General features: G+C 34.9%; 3 protein-coding genes and 1 non-coding gene across 4 annotated transcripts; 3 read left to right on the plus strand and 1 right to left on the minus strand.

The window, feature by feature from the left end:
- Window positions 1-1,626: 1,626 nt before the first annotated feature.
- Window positions 1,627-3,935, plus strand: LOC131017887 (high mobility group B protein 13-like). Its single transcript, XM_057946623.1, has 8 exons — window positions 1,627-2,121; window positions 2,201-2,320; window positions 2,432-2,706; window positions 2,802-2,907; window positions 2,989-3,054; window positions 3,139-3,309; window positions 3,397-3,576; window positions 3,665-3,935. The coding sequence occupies exons 1-8, from the start codon at window positions 1,684-1,686 to the stop codon at window positions 3,791-3,793; spliced, it is 1,485 nt and encodes a 494-aa protein (XP_057802606.1). The 5' UTR covers window positions 1,627-1,683; the 3' UTR covers window positions 3,794-3,935.
- An 8,377-nt stretch (window positions 3,936-12,312) lies between these two features.
- On the plus strand, window positions 12,313-15,190 carry LOC131017888 (probable GABA transporter 2). The gene is made up of 6 exons (XM_057946624.1): window positions 12,313-12,825; window positions 13,633-13,730; window positions 13,866-14,052; window positions 14,141-14,271; window positions 14,350-14,586; window positions 14,668-15,190. Exons 1-6 carry the CDS (start codon window positions 12,531-12,533, stop codon window positions 15,055-15,057), a joined length of 1,338 nt encoding a protein of 445 aa, XP_057802607.1. The 5' UTR covers window positions 12,313-12,530; the 3' UTR covers window positions 15,058-15,190.
- Window positions 15,191-15,429: 239 nt separating this feature from the next.
- TRNAS-GCU (transfer RNA serine (anticodon GCU)) lies at window positions 15,430-15,511 on the plus strand. Its single transcript has one exon. It is a non-coding gene; the product is annotated as a tRNA-Ser (tRNA).
- Window positions 15,512-16,410: 899 nt separating this feature from the next.
- On the minus strand, window positions 16,411-17,249 carry LOC131017889 (uncharacterized). Its single transcript, XM_057946626.1, has one exon. The coding sequence runs from the start codon at window positions 17,091-17,093 to the stop codon at window positions 16,647-16,649; it is 447 nt and encodes a 148-aa protein (XP_057802609.1). The 5' UTR covers window positions 17,094-17,249; the 3' UTR covers window positions 16,411-16,646.
- Window positions 17,250-18,966: the final 1,717 nt, after the last annotated feature.

Raw genomic sequence — 18,966 nt, forward strand, 5'->3', positions numbered from 1 at the left:
CTGTAGTCGGGCAGCCTCCCATCTCATTTTTGAGAAGGCCGATTTTATTTGAGGTATTTGGAACCGTGATGAATGATTTCTGAGTTCCCAGAATCATGCCTGCTCTGATACCATGTTAAAACATGGTATTATCATAATGCATAGAGAAAGATAAAGAGAAGCAAATGATTGTTATTGTATTGCTTGATGATCTTCCGTATTACAATGATACTTATTTATAGGTTCAGAAATGTAGTAAAGTCATGCATAATCTCACTAAAGTCATACAAAATATTTCTTTTGACTTTGCTAAATATTTCTACTTCTAGATGTTGTTTTTCTTGACTTTGATTATTGAGTATTTTCAACAGTTCTGGCTTTTACATTTATAGTTGGGGGTTATAGGATCACTTTTTCTTGAATCACAAGTTGATATGTTGGAGGAGGAATAGTTTCAAAATATATTCTTACAATACCAGTATAGTATTTTACTTCCAATGAAATTTATGGTCTAATTTTGAGATTTATTCAGCTCTACTAATTTATGAAATGTTTCCATCTTTGATTAGATTTTAACAAGTGAAGTATGAGATGAGCATGCATTTTCTCATGGATCTTGATATCTCTGGAGCCTAACATCACAACATAATATAGCTAATTAACTTAGATTTCAAAAGTGTCGAGGTGGTCTAGTTCAAGTAGCAGAGTTGGATATATGATCAAGTTTGTACTAGTTCAATTATTGTGCGTGTTACTCATAATTATTTCATGATATGATATGTTTTTTTATTAAAAATAAGACAATAACTTTCTCCAAAAGCGGCCTAAAAAACTTTCTTTAAGAGAAAATTTGAGGTTTCAAAAGCACCCAAAGATGCTAGAATTTTCCACTCAAAAAAAAAAAAAAGATGCTAGAATTTTCCCCATAGGAATATTGGGATTTTATTCTTATATTGGTGGTCGATTTTGGAGAAAATCGTCGGGTTTGATTTTCACAAACCTGAAAATATGAACCAGGTATAATGAAAATTTGGGATTACACTTCTTTTTTTTAAACAAACAAGGGATTATACCATTGAAATCCACAATATCATAAAACCATTTTTAAAAAATTGAAAGCTGTGATCCTTCGTAACTTTTACAAATTAAAACCGTTTTGTAATTATAAAACCAACAATTTATAATTTTTATTAATAACTTGCTCTTGTTTTTTAGAATAATAACTAAGTCATTAAGCAAAGAGATACTTCACATTATGTCGGTTTATCTTATCACAATGACTTCATATGAATTCCCCCCCCCCCCCCCCCCCCCTATGAAAAAAAATGATTTTTATTAGTTCAAAATTCAACTCGTCAAATCGATTTCAGTCAGAATTTTCCCATATGATAACAAAAATGATTTTAATAATTTTAATTAGTTGAAAATTTGAAATTATCAAATCGATTTCAATCAAAGGCAGTCATTTTAGTTACCCATAGTCATAATTGAGAAGGCAGTGTGTTTCATTTACGGTAAAACAATTATAGATGGCATATTTCCAACGGTAAATCGTGAAGCGAGCTCTTTTCAAAATAAAATAATTCAAATTTTGAAATTTCCTGACCGTTAGACATCCCACCCTTTAAATCACTCCCATTTCTTGATTCGTTTTTCACAACTATTCACCATTCTCTCTCTATCACTCTCTCTCCAACGTTTCCTATGGCTGCCGTAGCAGAAAACCCTACAATCGCCGACCCAGCGCCCGCGAAGAGAGGGAGAACAAAAAAAGCGCTGAAGCCGAAAACTATCACGTCAAGTGAGGTCAACATCGCCGCCGGGGAGATTCCGGAGCCCTCTCCTGTCGCCGCTCCGCCGCCGGAAAACTCCGCCGGGAAAGAGAACCACGAGAGCCTGTCTCGGAAAAAAACGAAGAAAGGGGCGGCGAAGGGGAAGCAACCGGCGTCCGACGCGTCTTCCTTCGAGAAACAGCTGCAGGAAATGCAGGAGCAACTCGAGAAGTTGAAGATCGAGAAGGAGCAGACCGAGGAAATGTTGAAGGCCAAGGAGGAACAACTCGAGACTCGTGATCGCGAGCAAGAGAAACTCAAAATCGAATTGAAGAAATTGCAGAAGATCAAGGAGTTCAAACCCACTGTGGTTAGCCCTATTTCAATTTGTTTTTACAATTGTTCAATTTCACAATTGCATTTCTAACCAAAATTGGGGGTTTCTACAGACATTCCCTCTAGGGCTCGGAATCAAAGATCTAGAGCAAGAGAAGAAGGAGAAGAAGAAGGGAGGGACGAAGAAGCCATCTCCTCCTTACGTGCTGTGGTGCAAAGACCAGTGGAATGAGGTACATATAATGTATAGGGTTTAGGATTGAGGGTTTATGTTAGATTATCGCCATTTCATATCTCTTGATTGAATAACGAAACTGATTAGACTCTGCTTGTGTTGTTAATAGGTGAAGAAATCTAATCCAGATACCGATTTCAAGGAGATGTCGAACCTGTTGGGGGCAAAATGGAAATCCATCACCGTGGAAGAGAAGAAGCCTTATGAAGAGAGGTACCAAGCAGAGAAGGAAGCCTATTTGAAGATTGCAGGAAACGAGAAGCGCGAGCTCGAGGCGATGAAGCTTCTTGAAGACGAGCAGAAGCAGAAGACTGCAATCGAGTTGCTCGAACAGTACCTTCAGTTTAAGCAGGAGGCAGAGAAGGAAAACAACAAGAAAACAAAGTAAGAAAACTCCACTCAATTTTTCAGCCATGTTGAGTAGGTTTTGCTCGGTTCAATTCCTGATGTTTTTTATTGCGCTGTGTTGGTTGTGACAGGAAGGAGAAAGACCCTTTGAAGCCGAAGCAGCCGATGTCGGCCTACTTCATCTTCTCCAATGAGCGCAGAGCTGCTCTGCTTGCAGAAAACAAGAATGTCTTGGAGGTAAAACGAACAATGATTTTGAAATCTTAGTCTTCTTGATTGAGAATGGGGCTGATTTGGAATATCGATTGTGAATTGAAGGTTGCAAAGATCACAGGTGAGGAGTGGAAGAAGATGACAGATGAACAAAAAACCCCCTATGAAGAGGTCAGTTTTTGGTGGCTGAAATTTGTGTTTATTTGTAAGATGAATATGGTTTCTTGATTGTGTTTCTGCATGATGATTTCTCAGATAGCATTGAAAAACAAAGAACAATATATGCAAGAGATGGAATTGTACAAGCAGAGGAAGGAAGAAGAAGCTGCTAACCTCAAGAAAGATGGGGAAGAGTTCATGAAACTCCAGAAGCAAGAAGCTATGCAACTGCTTAAAAAGAAAGAGAAAACTGAAACTCTAATCAAGGTATTGCATTGCTCCTCTCTGATCACATTCACTTCAAATGTATTCTGGGATTATTAAGTATCATTGATTCGTGCAATCGGTGTGCAGAAAAACAAAGAGAATCGCCAGAAGAAGAAGAATGAAGAGAAGATTGTTGATCCGAACAAACCAAAGCGGCCTGCCTCGTCTTTCCTTCTCTTCAGCAAGGAGACGAGGAAGAGTTTGGTGGAAGAGCGCCCCGGTGTCAACAACTCTACGATCACTGCACTCATTTCGCTCAAGTGGAAGGTATTAATTATTATAGATTCTTGGTTGCAGTTGAAGAAGAGTTTTTGAATAAGGTTGCAGTAACATTTTTGAGTCTTGTTTTGTGTAGGAAATAAGTGAGGAAGAGAAGCAGGTTTGGAATGAGAAAGCTGCGGAAGCAATGGAGGCGTATAAGAAAGAACTGGAAACATACAACAAGAATTTGGCAGCAGCAGAAGAGGCCCAAAAACAAGGATGATTAAAAAAGGGGATGTTTAGGGATGGATGTTCAACTTGGATTATGTTGAACATGCAACTTTGATGTTTTTGTAGGAATTCTGACATTTTTGTTTTGGAATGATTCGTATTGCAAATGTTGTTATCGCGCGTTCTCTTATCAATTGTTGTGTTTGGATGCTTTTATTAGGGTTAATTGCAGTAAAATACATCAACTTAGGGTTAATTCGTCCGAAAATTGATGTAGTACATGTTTTCGAAGACATTGAAAGCAAGTTGCAAACATTGGCTCTCTATTTTTTGGTAATTAACTGAAAATATGGGTAGATTCATTGAGAAAGAAGCATGACAAGCCACGAAGATGAACTTTGAAAACAAGCTGAAATAAGAGTTTTTTTCCTCTCTTTTTCTCTCTCTTCTTCCACCAAAATTTTCACTATTTTTTTCTTTTTACTTTTTTATATCGTAACTTTTTTCTAAACGTCATCAAATTTGATCATAAAAAATAATTAATGTGCATCTTAAATTTAATTTAGTATAAAAATCATCGAAAATGAATTTAAAATGAATAAATTATGAAAAGTTTTAAATATTTTATTTTCTTTCTCTTCATTAAAAATTTATAACTTTTAATTTATGTTTGTGTATAAAAATATTTATTATGATGAATTGCATAGTGCAAATTTTCATTATCGAATAATTTTTAAATTTATTTAATAATTATAATTATCATTACACTTTCTATAAATTTAAATTTTACATTTTTAAATTCAGAATTTTATTGAGTAATTGATGTTAATTATTATATTTTATTAAAACATATTTTGTGATTTATATTTTGATTTTTTTTATTATTTATATCTATTTATTTAAATTTATCGTTTAATTTCGATGTTCGTTTATATTTAAAGTTAGGATAACAAATTCACCAGTCACCACACTCGGCAAAGTATTACTCATTTCTATAAATCTTTTCTTAAATGTTCGTGTAAATTAATTAGAGATCAAAATAGAACAACAGCGTGTAATCGCCTTAAATTCATGTAATATTTTCTTAAAATTCGTCTAAATTAATTAGAGATCAAAATAGAACAACACAACGTGCCTTAAATTATTATTATTATTATTATTATTATTATTATTATTATTATTATTATTATTATTATTATTATTATTATTATTATTATTATTATTATACAACTTCCGTCCCAACGAAATCAGTGTACGCTTTTTTTTTGCACGAGATTTAAGGAGAATAAGATTATAGTATAAAAATATGTAAAGGTGTGTGGATATTGTTTGTAGTGTGTCTTAAATTTTATACTTTCATTGGGACAGCTCAAAAAGGAGGCGCACCGCTTTCGTTGGGACGAATGAAATATTATTATAATTATTATTATACAAGAATCACAATCCAATCATAATCTTAAATAAGTTTGAACTCTTCAAAATTACTCATTATTTATCTCTTTTCGTTCATAAAAAATACTCCATCCGTCCACCAAAGATATGTCACTTTAATTTCGGCACGGGTTTTAATAAAATGTGAGTGAAGTTGGTAGTGGAGTAAGGGTCCCACTTTAAATATGAGTGGAATGATGTGGACCCTACTACTAAAAATGGATGTGGCATATTTTTTGTGGACGGACGAAAAAGGAAATTGTGGCATATCTTTGGTGGACGGAGGGAGTAGTAGTTAATTTTTATAATTTTTGGGTTCATAAAAATTAATCCTCATTTTTTTTTTGGATAATACCCCACAAAAATTAATCCTCTTTTTTTTGGAACGTTCAAGGCTTAATCCTCCACCAAATTATAGGAATGTGAATGGCATTAGTTAGGAATAAGACAATTCATAAAAATATGCATAACACTGGTTGAGAAGAAGAAATTTATGGATAGTTGTGATAGTGTAAGGGGGCATTAAATATTGAGGGTTTACTTAATAGATAAAAGTACCATAGGCTAATTCATTTTTTTATTAAGATGTATTGAAACTTTGAAATATCATAAGGCCCTTGATAATTTAAAAATTTATAATTAAAGCTAATTTGCTTGATTCTTCTCCAATTGAAAAGGGGTTAGAGAAATCTTAATAATGAGGATAAAAATTCCCAATTATCAAAAGTAAATGCATTTTAAATCATATATTAAGCTTATTGTTTACATGATTTTTTAAGGTAGACTAATATTGGTTCATTATCTTGTGACTTCATTAAATATATTCAAGATAACTATGACAAAAAATTCACATTTTACATGTAGCTAGCTAGACGTGGAGTTATTTTCCTATTCAATAGATAGTTGTTGGTTCTGAAATTCAAATTGAAGGATTGCCTCAAAAGTTCTTTAGAGAAACTCGAGATTATCTATCTATGCAAAAATCTCAAGAAACTCATCCATAGAGCTTTGTCTTTTGCTCATAGAATAAAAATTTATTCTTAAAATATTCGTTTTAGAGGGTAGCAACAAAGGTGTTATACATGGACTAGTAGTAGGAACAATAAAAAAGCATGAAAATAGTGTGTGTGTGTTGCCCTAACGATAGGAGGTTAATGCCCATGACCTGAGATCCTGGATTCGAATCATCCGTCGCGCTGTCTTTGAATTTCTTTATTTACTTATGTAATTTATCAAAAAAAAGCAAAAAAAATATTATTCTTTTATGGGTTAAAGTATAAATCCACCCCTGAAGTCAGCACCCCTAGAGCGTATTACTCCCCAGACTCAACGTTGGCTCAAATAACTCCCTATAACCCATATAAATACTACATTTAAGCCCACAACTTAATGGCCCATTGACGTCGTTTCTTAAATTCTTTTTTTTTTCGCCGTTTCCGGACAACCTGTTGGAGCTGAAGTCCACCACCCTCAGGTTCTTGCAGAAGTAAATGGACGCCGGAAATTCGCCAGAAATCCAGTTTCCGCTGAGCATGAGGATTTGCAGAGATGACAACCTTTCGAGAATTGACGACGCAAAGGAGGCTTGATGTTGTCCTTCGAGAGCTTGAGGTCGACGAGGGAGGCACACGTGTTGCCGAGCTCCGGCGGGATCCAGCCGCTGAGGTGGTTGTGGGAGAGGTCTAGGGTTTGCAGGCTTTTCAGCATGCCGAAAGCGGAGGGGATTTCGCCGGAGAGAAAATTCTCCGGCTAAATTAGCTCCACGAGGCTGGTGCTGTTGGAGAAGGATCGTGGTAGTGATCCTGCAATCTGATTTCCCGACCAATCGAGATGAGACAGAGAATTGCACCTCTCGATCTTCAAATCGGATATCATGCTGGAGATGTTGTTGTAGGAGAGATTGAGATATTTAAACTTGTCGATGTGAAAGAAGAGATTCTCCGGCAGGAATCCGGTGATGTTGTTGAAGGCTAGATTAACATACTCAAGGTTGGGGCAGTTGGCGAACATCTTCTCCGGTATGTGGCCGATGATGCCGGAGAAGGAGAGCTCGAGCTCCTTAACGGCGTAGGAGAGAAGAGTTGGCATTGACGATGAAGGAGTTAGCGGAGAGGTTGAGGGAGACGAGCATGTCTAGTAAGGAGAATAGGGAGAAGGAGATTAAAAAAAAAAAAAAAAAAAAAAACGCCGTCAACGGGCCATTAAGTTGTGGGCTTAAATGTAGTATTTATATGGGCTATGGAGAGTTATTTGGGTATGGAGAGTTATTTGGGTCAACGTTGAGTTTGAGGAGTAATACGCTCTAGGGGTGCCGACTTCAGGGGTAGATTTGTACTTTAACCCTTCTTTTATTGGAGGCTGAGAAAATTTTTACATGAGATTGTTCTTTTACATTTCCTAGACAAAAGAGTGAAAAACATTGAAAATAAGTTAGAAGAAAAAAAAAAGACTTGGTTAGGAGAGGCGGGTTAGTTTTACTCACATCCATCGTAAGGGAAACAAGCCTACTACTTTTATGGCTAGGAAAGGTCATCATGTCATGGCTTTGACTACTTATGATTGTTTTTCTGCCCCTCGTTCTTTTCTTGCTCCGGTTAAGATGGATCAACTTGGTTATCCTAACTTCATATTCAGATATCATGTCGATAGTTAGTTGGTTCTTGGTTTACCATTTCTGATGTTATTCACTTTGTCATATGGGTGTAATTACTTTTGGGCTACATCTATGTATGGTTTTGCTCTGTTTGATTTTTGCTTTCCCCTGTGGTTTCTATTAGGCATTGTCACTTTTGGGCAATACCATGTATGAGATATTGGTTGAGTTTTATATACAGGTTGCGGGTCTGCCTGACCCTCAGGTGTTTGTTTAAAAAAAAGTTAGAAAAATAAGACTTGGTTGTGAAACTCATGACAAGACAAAAAATGATACTCCCTCCGTCCACAAAAAATAGTCCTAGAAGAGGTTGACACGGATTTTAATGAAAATACTTGAGTTTATTGTGAGTGGAGAAATGATCCCACTAAAAAGATAGTATTGATAATGATAATTAAATGTATTGTGAGGGAAATAAGGATCCACCATGTGATAGAAAGTTGCCAAAAGTGAAATGGGATTAATTTTTGTGGATATCCCAAAATGACAAAAATGGACTATTTTTTGTGGACGGAGGGATTATTAATTTTAATGTTCATACATTGACATATACGATGCTTGAGATTTGACATGTGACATGAGAATAGATGATATCGTGTGTCTAAAAATAGATAATGCAAAAAAATAAAAATATTTAGGTATGAATATGAGACTCAGTCAAGAGTTTTAACATGCTAATGTAAGTGTGAAGATAAGTGTAGATACTACTCCCTTCGTCCCAACTTTTAGTATGCATGTTTCCATTTTAGTTAGTCCCACATTTTGGTATCTATTTCTATTTTTAGTAAAAGTAGTTGGAACTTTTACTCCACTCTAATCACTTTAACACTCTTAAAAAAATGGGAACCTTATTTCACTCACAACACACTCAACCATTTTATTAAATATTCGTATCATTCTTAAATAGATACTAAAAATTAGGACGGGGTGAGTACAATGTTAATTATATTTTTGTTAACTTTAAAAAGAACAAAGATGCCTATTATAATGAAATTTAGTAGCTATTAACAATCTACGTGATAATTCTAAATTAATTTAAAAAGACTTGATGAAAATATTAAAATAATAATTTTACTTAAGTAAAAAAATACAATAATGTTAATTACTACTATAACTTTTACAAAAACAAATTCTAAAAGTTTGATAGATTTTAAAAAGGGTAATAGCCGGAAAATACACGAAGTTTGTCCGAATTTGCATTTTGCACATCACCTTAAAAAGTACATCAACTTTTGATTTTATCGCAAATTGCACACGACGAGAATTCCGGCTATAATTAAAGTTGACCGGCAACGACGTGGCAGTACGCGTGACATTTTTAATGCTGTGGCAATACGCGTGGCATAAAAATTAAAAACAATGTAATTTTTTTGTTACATGTGACATAAGAGAGAGAAAGAGAAGTTGACAAAATCAAAATTCCTAATTAATCATCATCTTCTCCATCATGTCGAAGCTGAATGACGTTCAGCCCTCCGCCGTCAGGCGCGACGGGCATCATCTCCATCATAGGGAGAAGCCGCTCCTGCTCCCTCAACCCGTCTTCATCTTCATCTAATCATCTTCGCCACATGTATCTCAATCGGCAGCGCCGCTTTCCCATTTTCCTTCACCACTCATTCGATTTCATCCGACTCCACTCTAGGCGACACAAATAGCACAGTGGTGGTGGATTGCAAATTTGGCAGTGGTGATGGCGGTATTTTCGCCGCCCGGCCCCACCGCCCTCTCTCCAGACTTATGCTTCAATTTCCGCTACCCTGCCGCCTCCCTCCAGACTCATGCTTCAATTTCCACCACCTTGATTTCATCTATTGAAGGATTTGGGGAAGGGTTTGATTTGATCGGAGTTGGCCTTTGATTTCCCTTCCTTTTTCCCCACGATTTCCGCCGCCCACTGCCCTCTCTCTTCCCCGCGATTTTCGTCCCCCGCCGTCCTTCCTCTTCCCCCGCGACTTTCGCCGCCCCGCCGCCCTCCCTCTTCCCCTACGATTTCCGCCGCCTCGCACTCTGCAAACCCTCCCCCTTCATCGACCTCCGCCCTCTACCAAATTCATGTGGTGCAGAGCGCGCGACCCTAATTTCTGAGATCCGGCGACCCCTTTTCTCCGACCTAGATTCATGTGGCATCAATGTTTTTTTCCTTTTCTTTTTCTTTTTAATTTGAAAGAGCTTGACAAAATGACGTCATTTTACTACATCGGAAAATCGTCCACGTTAACAAAATCCGACAACCACGTCACCACCGATCAAAGTGGTAGTCAACGCGGGTGCAATTTGCGATAAAATTAAAATGTGGTGTATTCTAGGACTATTTTTGATGGTCATGTGCAATATACAAATCTGGTGAAAGTTCGTGTATTTTTCGGCTATTAGCCCTTTTAAAAATATGAAATTAACTTTCACAAAGTTATATTTGTAAAAACAAATCAAACCCCTACCACACCCCTTAATCAAGTGTTAATGGTGTGAAATATATCATTTGGACAGTGCTTGTGACTACTATTATCTTTTTGTAACTACTATTATCTTTTTATTAAGCAAAACGATTATTTAGAGGTATTAACACAAAAGAATAAGAGGACTTTCCTAATTACCCTCTTCAATTTGGACTACGAATAACATATAGCAAACTCTCTTCCTATATGACATATAACCACGTCTCATAAAACCAAGCAAAATCTAACTACATATAAAATGTGGATTTTTTGTCATATTTATCTTGAATATGTTTAATGAAGTCACAATATAATGAACCAATATTAGTTTACCTTAAAAAATTATGTAAACAATAAGCATAATAAATAATTTAAGAGGCGTTTTACTTTTGATAATTGAGAATTTTTATCCTCATTATTAGAACTAGCATTTGCACCTCGTGCAATGCCCGAGAAATATTTTTAAAATTTTATATTTATATGAAATTAATACTAATTCAATTATCATACTTATAAATATAATAAAAATTAATTTTAACTTAATATATTTGAACTTAATATTTAAAAAAATAAAAAAAATTCACAATTATAAAATTTGATATTATGAAAAGTTAAAAAAAAAAGTAAGTTAAAAAATAAATATTAAAGTATTATAAAATAGATTTATTTGATAAAGATGAGAGAGGAGAGAGAAAATTTTAATATTTAAACAAATAGTATAATTTTTACATTTTAAATCAATTACATAAAATATATCAAATTAAAGCTCTTATCACGATTTTTAATTTGATATGCATAATATTTTATAATTAATCGAATTTCACAATTTTGAAAAGAGATAAAACAAAAAATAAGAAGTTAAAGAAAATAAAAATAAAAAGAGAAAATATAGTTTACAAATAAACCATCAACTTTATTATAACTACAAAATTACCACTCAATTTTTTTCAAATTGGAAGTTGCTTTTTTAATATATTATAGATTATAAATTTCTCCAACCCCCTTAGTGCCAATTATAAACTTAAAATATTGTCAAGGGCCTTGAGTTATCTCAAAATTTCAATATATCTTGATAAAAAATGGACTAGCCTATGGTACTTTTATCTATTAAGTCAACCCTCAATATTTAATACCCCTTACACTATCATAATTATCAATAAATGTCTTTTTTTCCCACCAATGTCATGCATATTTTTACAAATTGACTTATTCCTAACTAATGTCACACACAATCCTATAATTTAGGTAGCAACCTAAACATAGTATTTTTAAAAAAAATCTGATTATTCACATAATGTTAAATAAGAGATAATACGTGCAATCCACGTAAATTCTGCTAGTAAAAACTAAAAGTTTGGAACTTCTAAAATTTCTATTTTCTGAAATAAAAGCACTGCATTAAAAATTAATTAATCAAAACACAAATCACAAATACTCCTGTGCAATTGGTTTTCAGAATGACACTTCTGAAAACTAATTGCACAGTGCCTCAACACAAATTTATCGAAATATGCTCGGATGAAGTGAAGAAGAAAATAAGAGTACTTTTAGATTAGTCAATCAATATTCGTGGAAATCCTCCGAAAACATAAATTAATTAGAGATCAAAATAGAACATCACAAATTCGTAATCGCCTTAAATTAATCGATGGAACCAAAGTAGAATTATACTCCCTCCGTCCCCAAAATAAGTTCCTCTTTGGGGACGGCACGGGTTTTAAGAAAAATGATAAAGTGTATTGATAGTGGAGAAAAATATGTTATAATTAGTATTGGGAGTGGTGAAAAGGTGAAAAAATGTTATAATTAGTATTGGGAGTGGTGAAAAAGTGAAAAGTAAGAATAAATAAAGTATTATTAGTGGTGGGGTAGTTGTCCAAAAATAGAAAGAAAGAAAGAGGAACTTATTTGGGGGACGTCCCAAAATGGAAAAAGAGGAACTTATTTCAGGGACGGAGGGAGTAGTATTTTAGTGTGATGTCGTGGAATCAACGCGACTTCACCCTTAAAAAAACATTAAACAATTAGGATGATGATCATCGCCAATAGTCAAAACACAAAATAATCTCTCTCTGGTTTTCCGTTTCCACGCACTATATATTCTTGCAAACAACAAACAACCCAATAATACACACAGCATGTATGAGATGATGTGACTAAAGCTTCATGCGCGCACACCTCTCCATCTCCCACACGCATCAATTTCATCCCATGTTTTCTCCTTGCTTTCTTCATCTCCCAAAAACATCACTTGTTAGCAGGCGGCTATGATGGCGGAGGAAATGAGCCGCGAGGGCGACGCCGGAGCGGCGTTCGTGCTGCAATCGAAAGGGAAGTGGTGGCACGCGGGGTTTCATCTCACCACGGCGATCGTGGGGCCCACCATACTGACGCTGCCCTACGCCTTCCGGGGGCTGGGGTGGGCCCTCGGCTTCCTCTGCCTCACCTCCATGGGGGCTGTCACCTTCTACTCCTACTACCTCATGTCCCTCGTGCTCGACCACTGCGAGAAGGCCGGCCGCCGCCACATTCGCTTCCGGGAACTCGCTGCCGACGTCTTAGGTAATTCACTCATTAATGCTTTTTTTCTTTCTTTCCTGTCATTAATGCTCTGTTTCTCGTATTTTAAAAAAAATGCTCTGTTTCTAAAAATCCGAATTATTAAGATTGCTATAAAGAAGGATACTCTTTTATTGAAGTTGCAATCGAATCCATCTAAATTATTAGGGTGCATTCGTTGTTGAAAAAGAAAACAACGAAATCGTATATGAAATTATTGTTGTGAATAATATTTGCTAGGATGTATTTGTTTGGCCGTATAATGAATGATTCCGGTTTTAATTTGAATTATTGGACTGTCGGAGAATTCAGAGTGACCAAAAAAAGGAGTGGATTGCTATACATGACACGATTTTCTGACTTTGAAACTCAAGCTTTTGTTTTTTTTCATACACACCTAAAATGGATCAACGATACAAGAATTTAAGATGACTATTTTGACTTTGATAGAAATAGATGAAAACATGTTCAATAGGGTGGATTATTTTCTTCTGATAGTTTGAAGAAATTTTCCAAGCAGTCTTTTCTCCCTCAAATTTATGATAATATTATTATTGGGTATGATGCGATAATATATTCCCATTTAAGATGTGGGAGAAAAAATGAGATAAACTTTTTTTCCCAGCCTAGCTAGAGAACATAGAATAAAAACAGTGGGGACACTAAAATATAAGAAAACTTTCTCAATCTTTTTTTCTCTCTCATTTTCTTAAGATAAATTTGCAACCAAAGAGAACAACGAGCTTCACTTAGCTGAGTATAGTTGTTGATTATAAGTTGAGTTTGTGGGTTTGGGTTGTTGTTATATAGGTTCAGGATGGATGTTCTATTTTGTGGTATTCATTCAGACAGCAGTTAACACCGGCATCAGTATCGGAGCTATTCTGCTTGCAGGGGAATGCCTCCAGGTATGATTCTCGTGCTTCAAATATATATATATTTTTTTTGATTATGAGAACTCTTGAATTGAACCTATAAGTAATTCAAGTCATGGAAACTTGATTGGTTTCGTTTCTTCTTTCCATTGTTTGTGGGCAGAACAGATCATGTACTCGAACCTCTCTCCCCATGGATCTCTCAAACTATACCACTTCATAGCAATGGTGACACTAGTTATGATACTTCTCTCCCAATTCCCCAGCTTCCATTCCCTCAGGCACATTAACCTCGTCTCGCTGCTTCTCAGCATAGGCTACACTTTTCTTGTAGTTGGAGCTTGCATCAATGCAGGTAACTATCTCTACATCTATGAACTTCTTATTGTGAGAAGTCTTGCACTGATCTATATAAAGAAGAAGAATCTCTCTTGTGTTGGAAGCTGCCTCCAAGAGGGCACCACAGAGGGACTACTCTTTAGAGTCTTCAGAGTCGTCAAGAATCTTCAGCGCCTTCACTTCCATATCGATAATGGCTGCCATCTATGGGAATGGCATACTACCAGAAATACAGGCAATGAATGATCTTATATTCAATCAAGCTTAGAGGTGTGAAAATGATGATGAACTGTTTGTCTTCAACAAATTGCAGGCGACATTGGCTCCACCAGCAACAGGAAAGATGCTGAAAGGCCTAATCATGTGTTACATAGTAATCTTCCTAACTTTCTACTCTGCTGCAGTCTCTGGATACTGGGTATTTGGCAACAAATCTAACTCCAACATCCTCAAAAGCCTCATGCCGGACGAGGGGCCTTCTCTGGCACCGGTTTGGGTTCTAGGCCTCGCCATTGTGTTCGTGCTCCTTCAACTCTTTGCCATCGGCTTGGTAAATCTCAAAATAGCCTTCTTTTTACCCATCAACACTTTACTATATATGAAGTTGATGCGAAACAATCTTGAGTGTCAGGTGTATTCCCAAGTGGCATACGAGATCATGGAGAAGAAATCGGCTGATGTGAGCAAGGGAATGTTCTCAAAGAGAAACTTGATACCGAGGATAATTCTGAGGTCACTATATGTGATGGTGTGTGGATTCTTTGCTGCTATGCTGCCTTTCTTCGGAGACATAAATGGGGTGGTTGGAGCCGTTGGATTCATCCCTCTGGATTTCGTGCTCCCGATGCTCCTATACAACAGGAGTTACAAGCCAACGAGATCATCGGCCGCGTATTGGATCAACAACTCTATCATGGTTGTGTTCACGTGTGTGGGGATTATGGGTGCCTTCTCTTCTGTGAGGAAGCTGGTTGGAGATGCCGCAGAGTTCAAGCTTTTTAGCAGTGATGTGGTTGATTGACTTAATCAACAAGAAGAAGAAGAAGTAACTTAGTAGTATCTTTTTTGACTCCCACATAAAATGATATATTGACAAAATAACTTGACGCATATATATACTCCACCGGTTCCATAAAAGTGGGGATTTTTTTTTATTTTTTGGGCATTATCCCTTATTTTTGAATCTAAATATCTTAACAACATACTCAACTAACATTTGCATAACTCGTGGCTGAAAAAAAGTGTGAGGACTCTTCCGAAACTGAGGAAGTATGACAAAGAATTTCAATTTTTTCTCGTGTATGGCATAATGGGTGTTGTTGATGAAGTTGGCCAAATGTTAATCGTGGGATTTAATGTTGATAATTCATACTACAAAAGTTTATGAACAACAGTCGCTTTGGCCGAGTGGTTAAGGCGTGTGCCTGCTAAGTACATGGGGTTTCCCCGCGAGAGTTCGAATCTCTCAGGCGAAGAAATTCAACCTTTTTTTTAAATGTTTTACTCCTTTCTCCACCCACGATATCATTTCCACATTGTGGACGTGGACGACACGAGAGTTGTTTTACTACTCCCTCCATTTATGATATCGTTTTCACATTGTGGACAATGAATTTTTAGAAAATAGTGGATAGTAATTGATAATAGTATATAACTATACTGTACGAGTTTTAAGAAATTTGTGGATAGTAGTTAATAATAGTGTGTATTAGTATGGGTGGAGTTTGGGTCCCACTATAAATGTCCAGTACGAGTTTTAAGAAAATGGATAATAGTTTATAATAGTGTGTATTGATGTGAGTGGAATTTGGGTCTCATATAAATATGTGGAGGAAAATAAAGTATTACATGGATTCTACTGTTAAAAAATAATAATAATAATAATAATAATAATATTGTGGACGAATTAAAATGATAAATGTGAAAACGATCTCGTGGACGGAGAGAGTATTAAATATCCCTCGGTCGACATAATTTTACTATCATAGGACTTCGATATTTTGATGCTTTCTTGTCGTGTTAATGATTTTTTTTCAGTTTTTTATTAATGAGTTGCTCATTTGCTTTTAAACCTAAAATATTCAATTAAGTATGCTATATTAGTAATGGATAAATTCAAAAAAAAAATATTTGAGTATAAATTTTCTTATTTTATTTTTGAAGTTTATATTATTATTCGAACAAGCCAAAAAAAAAAGGAAAAAATATGATAACGTATAGTTCCCATATATATGATAACATATTCTTCAAATTTTCATGTTGGCATGTTTAGTTTAAAAAAGAAAAAAGAAAAGAAAACACACGTATTGCAAAGAATAAAATAAAACATGATGTAAGAATCCCAATGGAATGGAAGTATGTAACTTCGTTGGGATTTTGGAATTGAAACAATCTTATTAGGTAAAAATGCACAAAATCAAAGAAAATATTCTGATGACATAATATGGACAAGCATATTCCTACATACCTCTGACCAATCTCCACTTCATCAACCTTTTGTAGTTTTTGCCAAAAAACAAAAATAAAAATAAAAATATTCAAAGTAAAAAAATAACAAAACCGTTGATGTTGACGATCGAACATCTATCGAGAGAGTAATTCTACACAACATCAAGAGCAAGTAATTCCCAGAGAAGTGAACCTTGCTGAAGCTGATCTTCTCACAAGAGGCCTTAATTCAGGCGACAGCTCATCGAATTCCGGAATTTCTGCCATCTTAGGGGCTGATCTATCATAAACCACATAAAATCCTTTTCCCGGTTGCTCATCATAACCCGAATCTTTGGCGCTTTTTGGCCTGAAAATTGCTCGGATCAGCTTGTGAAAAGAGCGGGAAATCCTCGACGCCTGCTTCCTGTTCGCCGGCGGCGGGGGAGGGCGGCGGCGGTCGGATAAATGGGGCATTGAAAGAGTTCTGGAGACTAGGGCGGAATCGAGCTCTTTTTGCAGTGATTTCAACTCGAACGAGTCGTAGAGCGAGCTGCCGCAATCCCAGATCACACGATTATTGCTCGATTCTGTTGACTTTTTCTTCTCCCTCGCATTTTCTTTCTCCATTTTTCTCGATTGGATAGAAAGATGATTGGGGTTGGGGGATTTGTGTTGATGGATTTTTCTTCATTCCAAACTCAATAACTATAATCTATATATATATATATAGACGCGGAAAGAGGTAAGAAACGACTTCTAATCCATAAGACTTTTTACAAGAAAAAAAAAAACAAGGAAAAGAAAGAATTATAGGATTATTATTAAAAAATAAATAGAATTTTGACCTTATATTCACTTTTTATCATAAATTTATAAATATAAAATATATTTATCTTCGTTATTTAATTTATAGCTCGAATCAGAATTCTGGTCAACAGTCTTATCAACGTTATAGCAACGTTTCAGAATTTACTTTATAGCTCGTTATCTAATTTAATTTATAGCACATTTCATAATTTATAGCTCGTTATTTAATTTAATTTAAATAATTTATAACTCGTTGGTGAATTTATAGCTCGTTATTTTAAATAATTTAAATATAAATAACATAATAGCTTGTTATTTTAAATAATAACGAGCTCGTTATTTTATAGCTCGTTATTTTAAATAATAATTTATATAACGAGGTATAAATTATTATTTAAATAATAACGAGCTATAATTATTATTTATAGCTCGTTATTTTAAATAATAACGGGCTATAATTTAAATATAAATAATTTATAGCTCATTATTTAAACAATTTAAATATAAATTATTTTAAATAATTTATAGCTCGTTATTTAATTTAATTTAAATAATTTATAGCTCGAATTAGAATTCTAGTCAACGATCTTAGCAACGTTTCCGAATTTACTTTTTGACCTTATAGCTCGTTATCAGAATCCTTCGTTATAAAACTGATATGTCGACGCCGGAAGTTAATTCGATAATGCTCATGGTCTTAGCAACGTTTCAATATCTGATATGGAGCACTTTTTTAAAAAAAAATTGCCAAATCGGCTTCTAGCATCAACAATTGTTTTAATTAATTAAAATCTTGTCCTCAAGGGGACACTAAGCGATGCGATCTCTGTGTGTGAACAGTGAGGTCTTGGGTTTAAACCTCACTGCTCTCCCTCCCCAACTCCCCAAATAATAAAAAATTAATTAAAATCTTGACTTATTATAAATTGTATAATTGAAATAAACATGTATTATATTTATAATATTTATAAATTCGAGCTAAAAAAGCAACGCGAAGTCAAATTTACTTTTTAATAATAGCCCCAAATGAATAAATAAAGTTACTATGTCAAGTGTCAAGTTGCATACTTGCATGTATTCTTGGCTTTCATTTGATAAACAGCATTTATGGTTGATGAAACGATGATGGGTTATGGATTCATAGCAATTAATTACACTGATTATATCTTTTTTAAAAGTTTCAAGAAAGAAAACCTCCTCCGTCTGCTCTATTTTCTTTTTCTTTTTGTTCGTTGGTCTATTCTTTCCGTCAAGAGGTGGTCTATTATGCACATGTATACATTGTGCACTCGGTGCAAAATGACACTAACATTTATGCTAAATGACATTAACATTAACTCTATCTTGAAATGATATTAATACTATTTTATTTTACAAATGACATTATCATGTTATATAAATAACACTATCGCAAAATGACATTAATACTATATTGAAATGACAATAACATTAAATGACACTATCATATTATCGAAATGACACTATACACCCGGCTGCACCGTGCACCCGGGTGGACATGAGAATTTGTGTTCTATTAATTGTTGTTTTCGTTCTTTTTTTCTTTCTTTGAAGCAAAGAAATAAAAGATTTGGAAAAGATTTTATATTGTGAATTGAATTTAAATAAGAAAAACTCGTGTGTATTTAAACTAAATATGACAAAATTATTAATTACGCAATGCGAGAGAAATATT

Source organism: Salvia miltiorrhiza, chromosome 3, assembly GCF_028751815.1.
Source record: "Salvia miltiorrhiza cultivar Shanhuang (shh) chromosome 3, IMPLAD_Smil_shh, whole genome shotgun sequence".
NCBI lineage: Eukaryota > Viridiplantae > Streptophyta > Magnoliopsida > Lamiales > Lamiaceae > Salvia > Salvia miltiorrhiza.

What these genes read in the sequence shown, in the direction of transcription:
- LOC131017887 (XM_057946623.1), top strand. Translation starts at nt 1,684, where the DNA reads ATGGCTGCCGTAGCAGAAAACCCTACAATCGCCGACCCAGCGCCCGCG. An exon ending in AGGAGTTCAAACCCACTGTG is followed by an intron (nt 2,122 to 2,200) that starts GTTAGCCCTATT and finishes GGGTTTCTACAG; the next exon opens with ACATTCCCTCTAGGGCTCGG. An exon ending in GCAAAGACCAGTGGAATGAG is followed by an intron (nt 2,321 to 2,431) that starts GTACATATAATG and finishes TGTTGTTAATAG; the next exon opens with GTGAAGAAATCTAATCCAGA.
- LOC131017888 (XM_057946624.1), top strand. Translation starts at nt 12,531, where the DNA reads ATGATGGCGGAGGAAATGAGCCGCGAGGGCGACGCCGGAGCGGCGTTC. An exon ending in ACTCGCTGCCGACGTCTTAG is followed by an intron (nt 12,826 to 13,632) that starts GTAATTCACTCA and finishes GTTGTTATATAG; the next exon opens with GTTCAGGATGGATGTTCTAT. An exon ending in AACTCTTTGCCATCGGCTTG is followed by an intron (nt 14,587 to 14,667) that starts GTAAATCTCAAA and finishes CTTGAGTGTCAG; the next exon opens with GTGTATTCCCAAGTGGCATA.
- LOC131017889 (XM_057946626.1), bottom strand. Translation starts at nt 17,093, where the DNA reads ATGGAGAAAGAAAATGCGAGGGAGAAGAAAAAGTCAACAGAATCGAGC.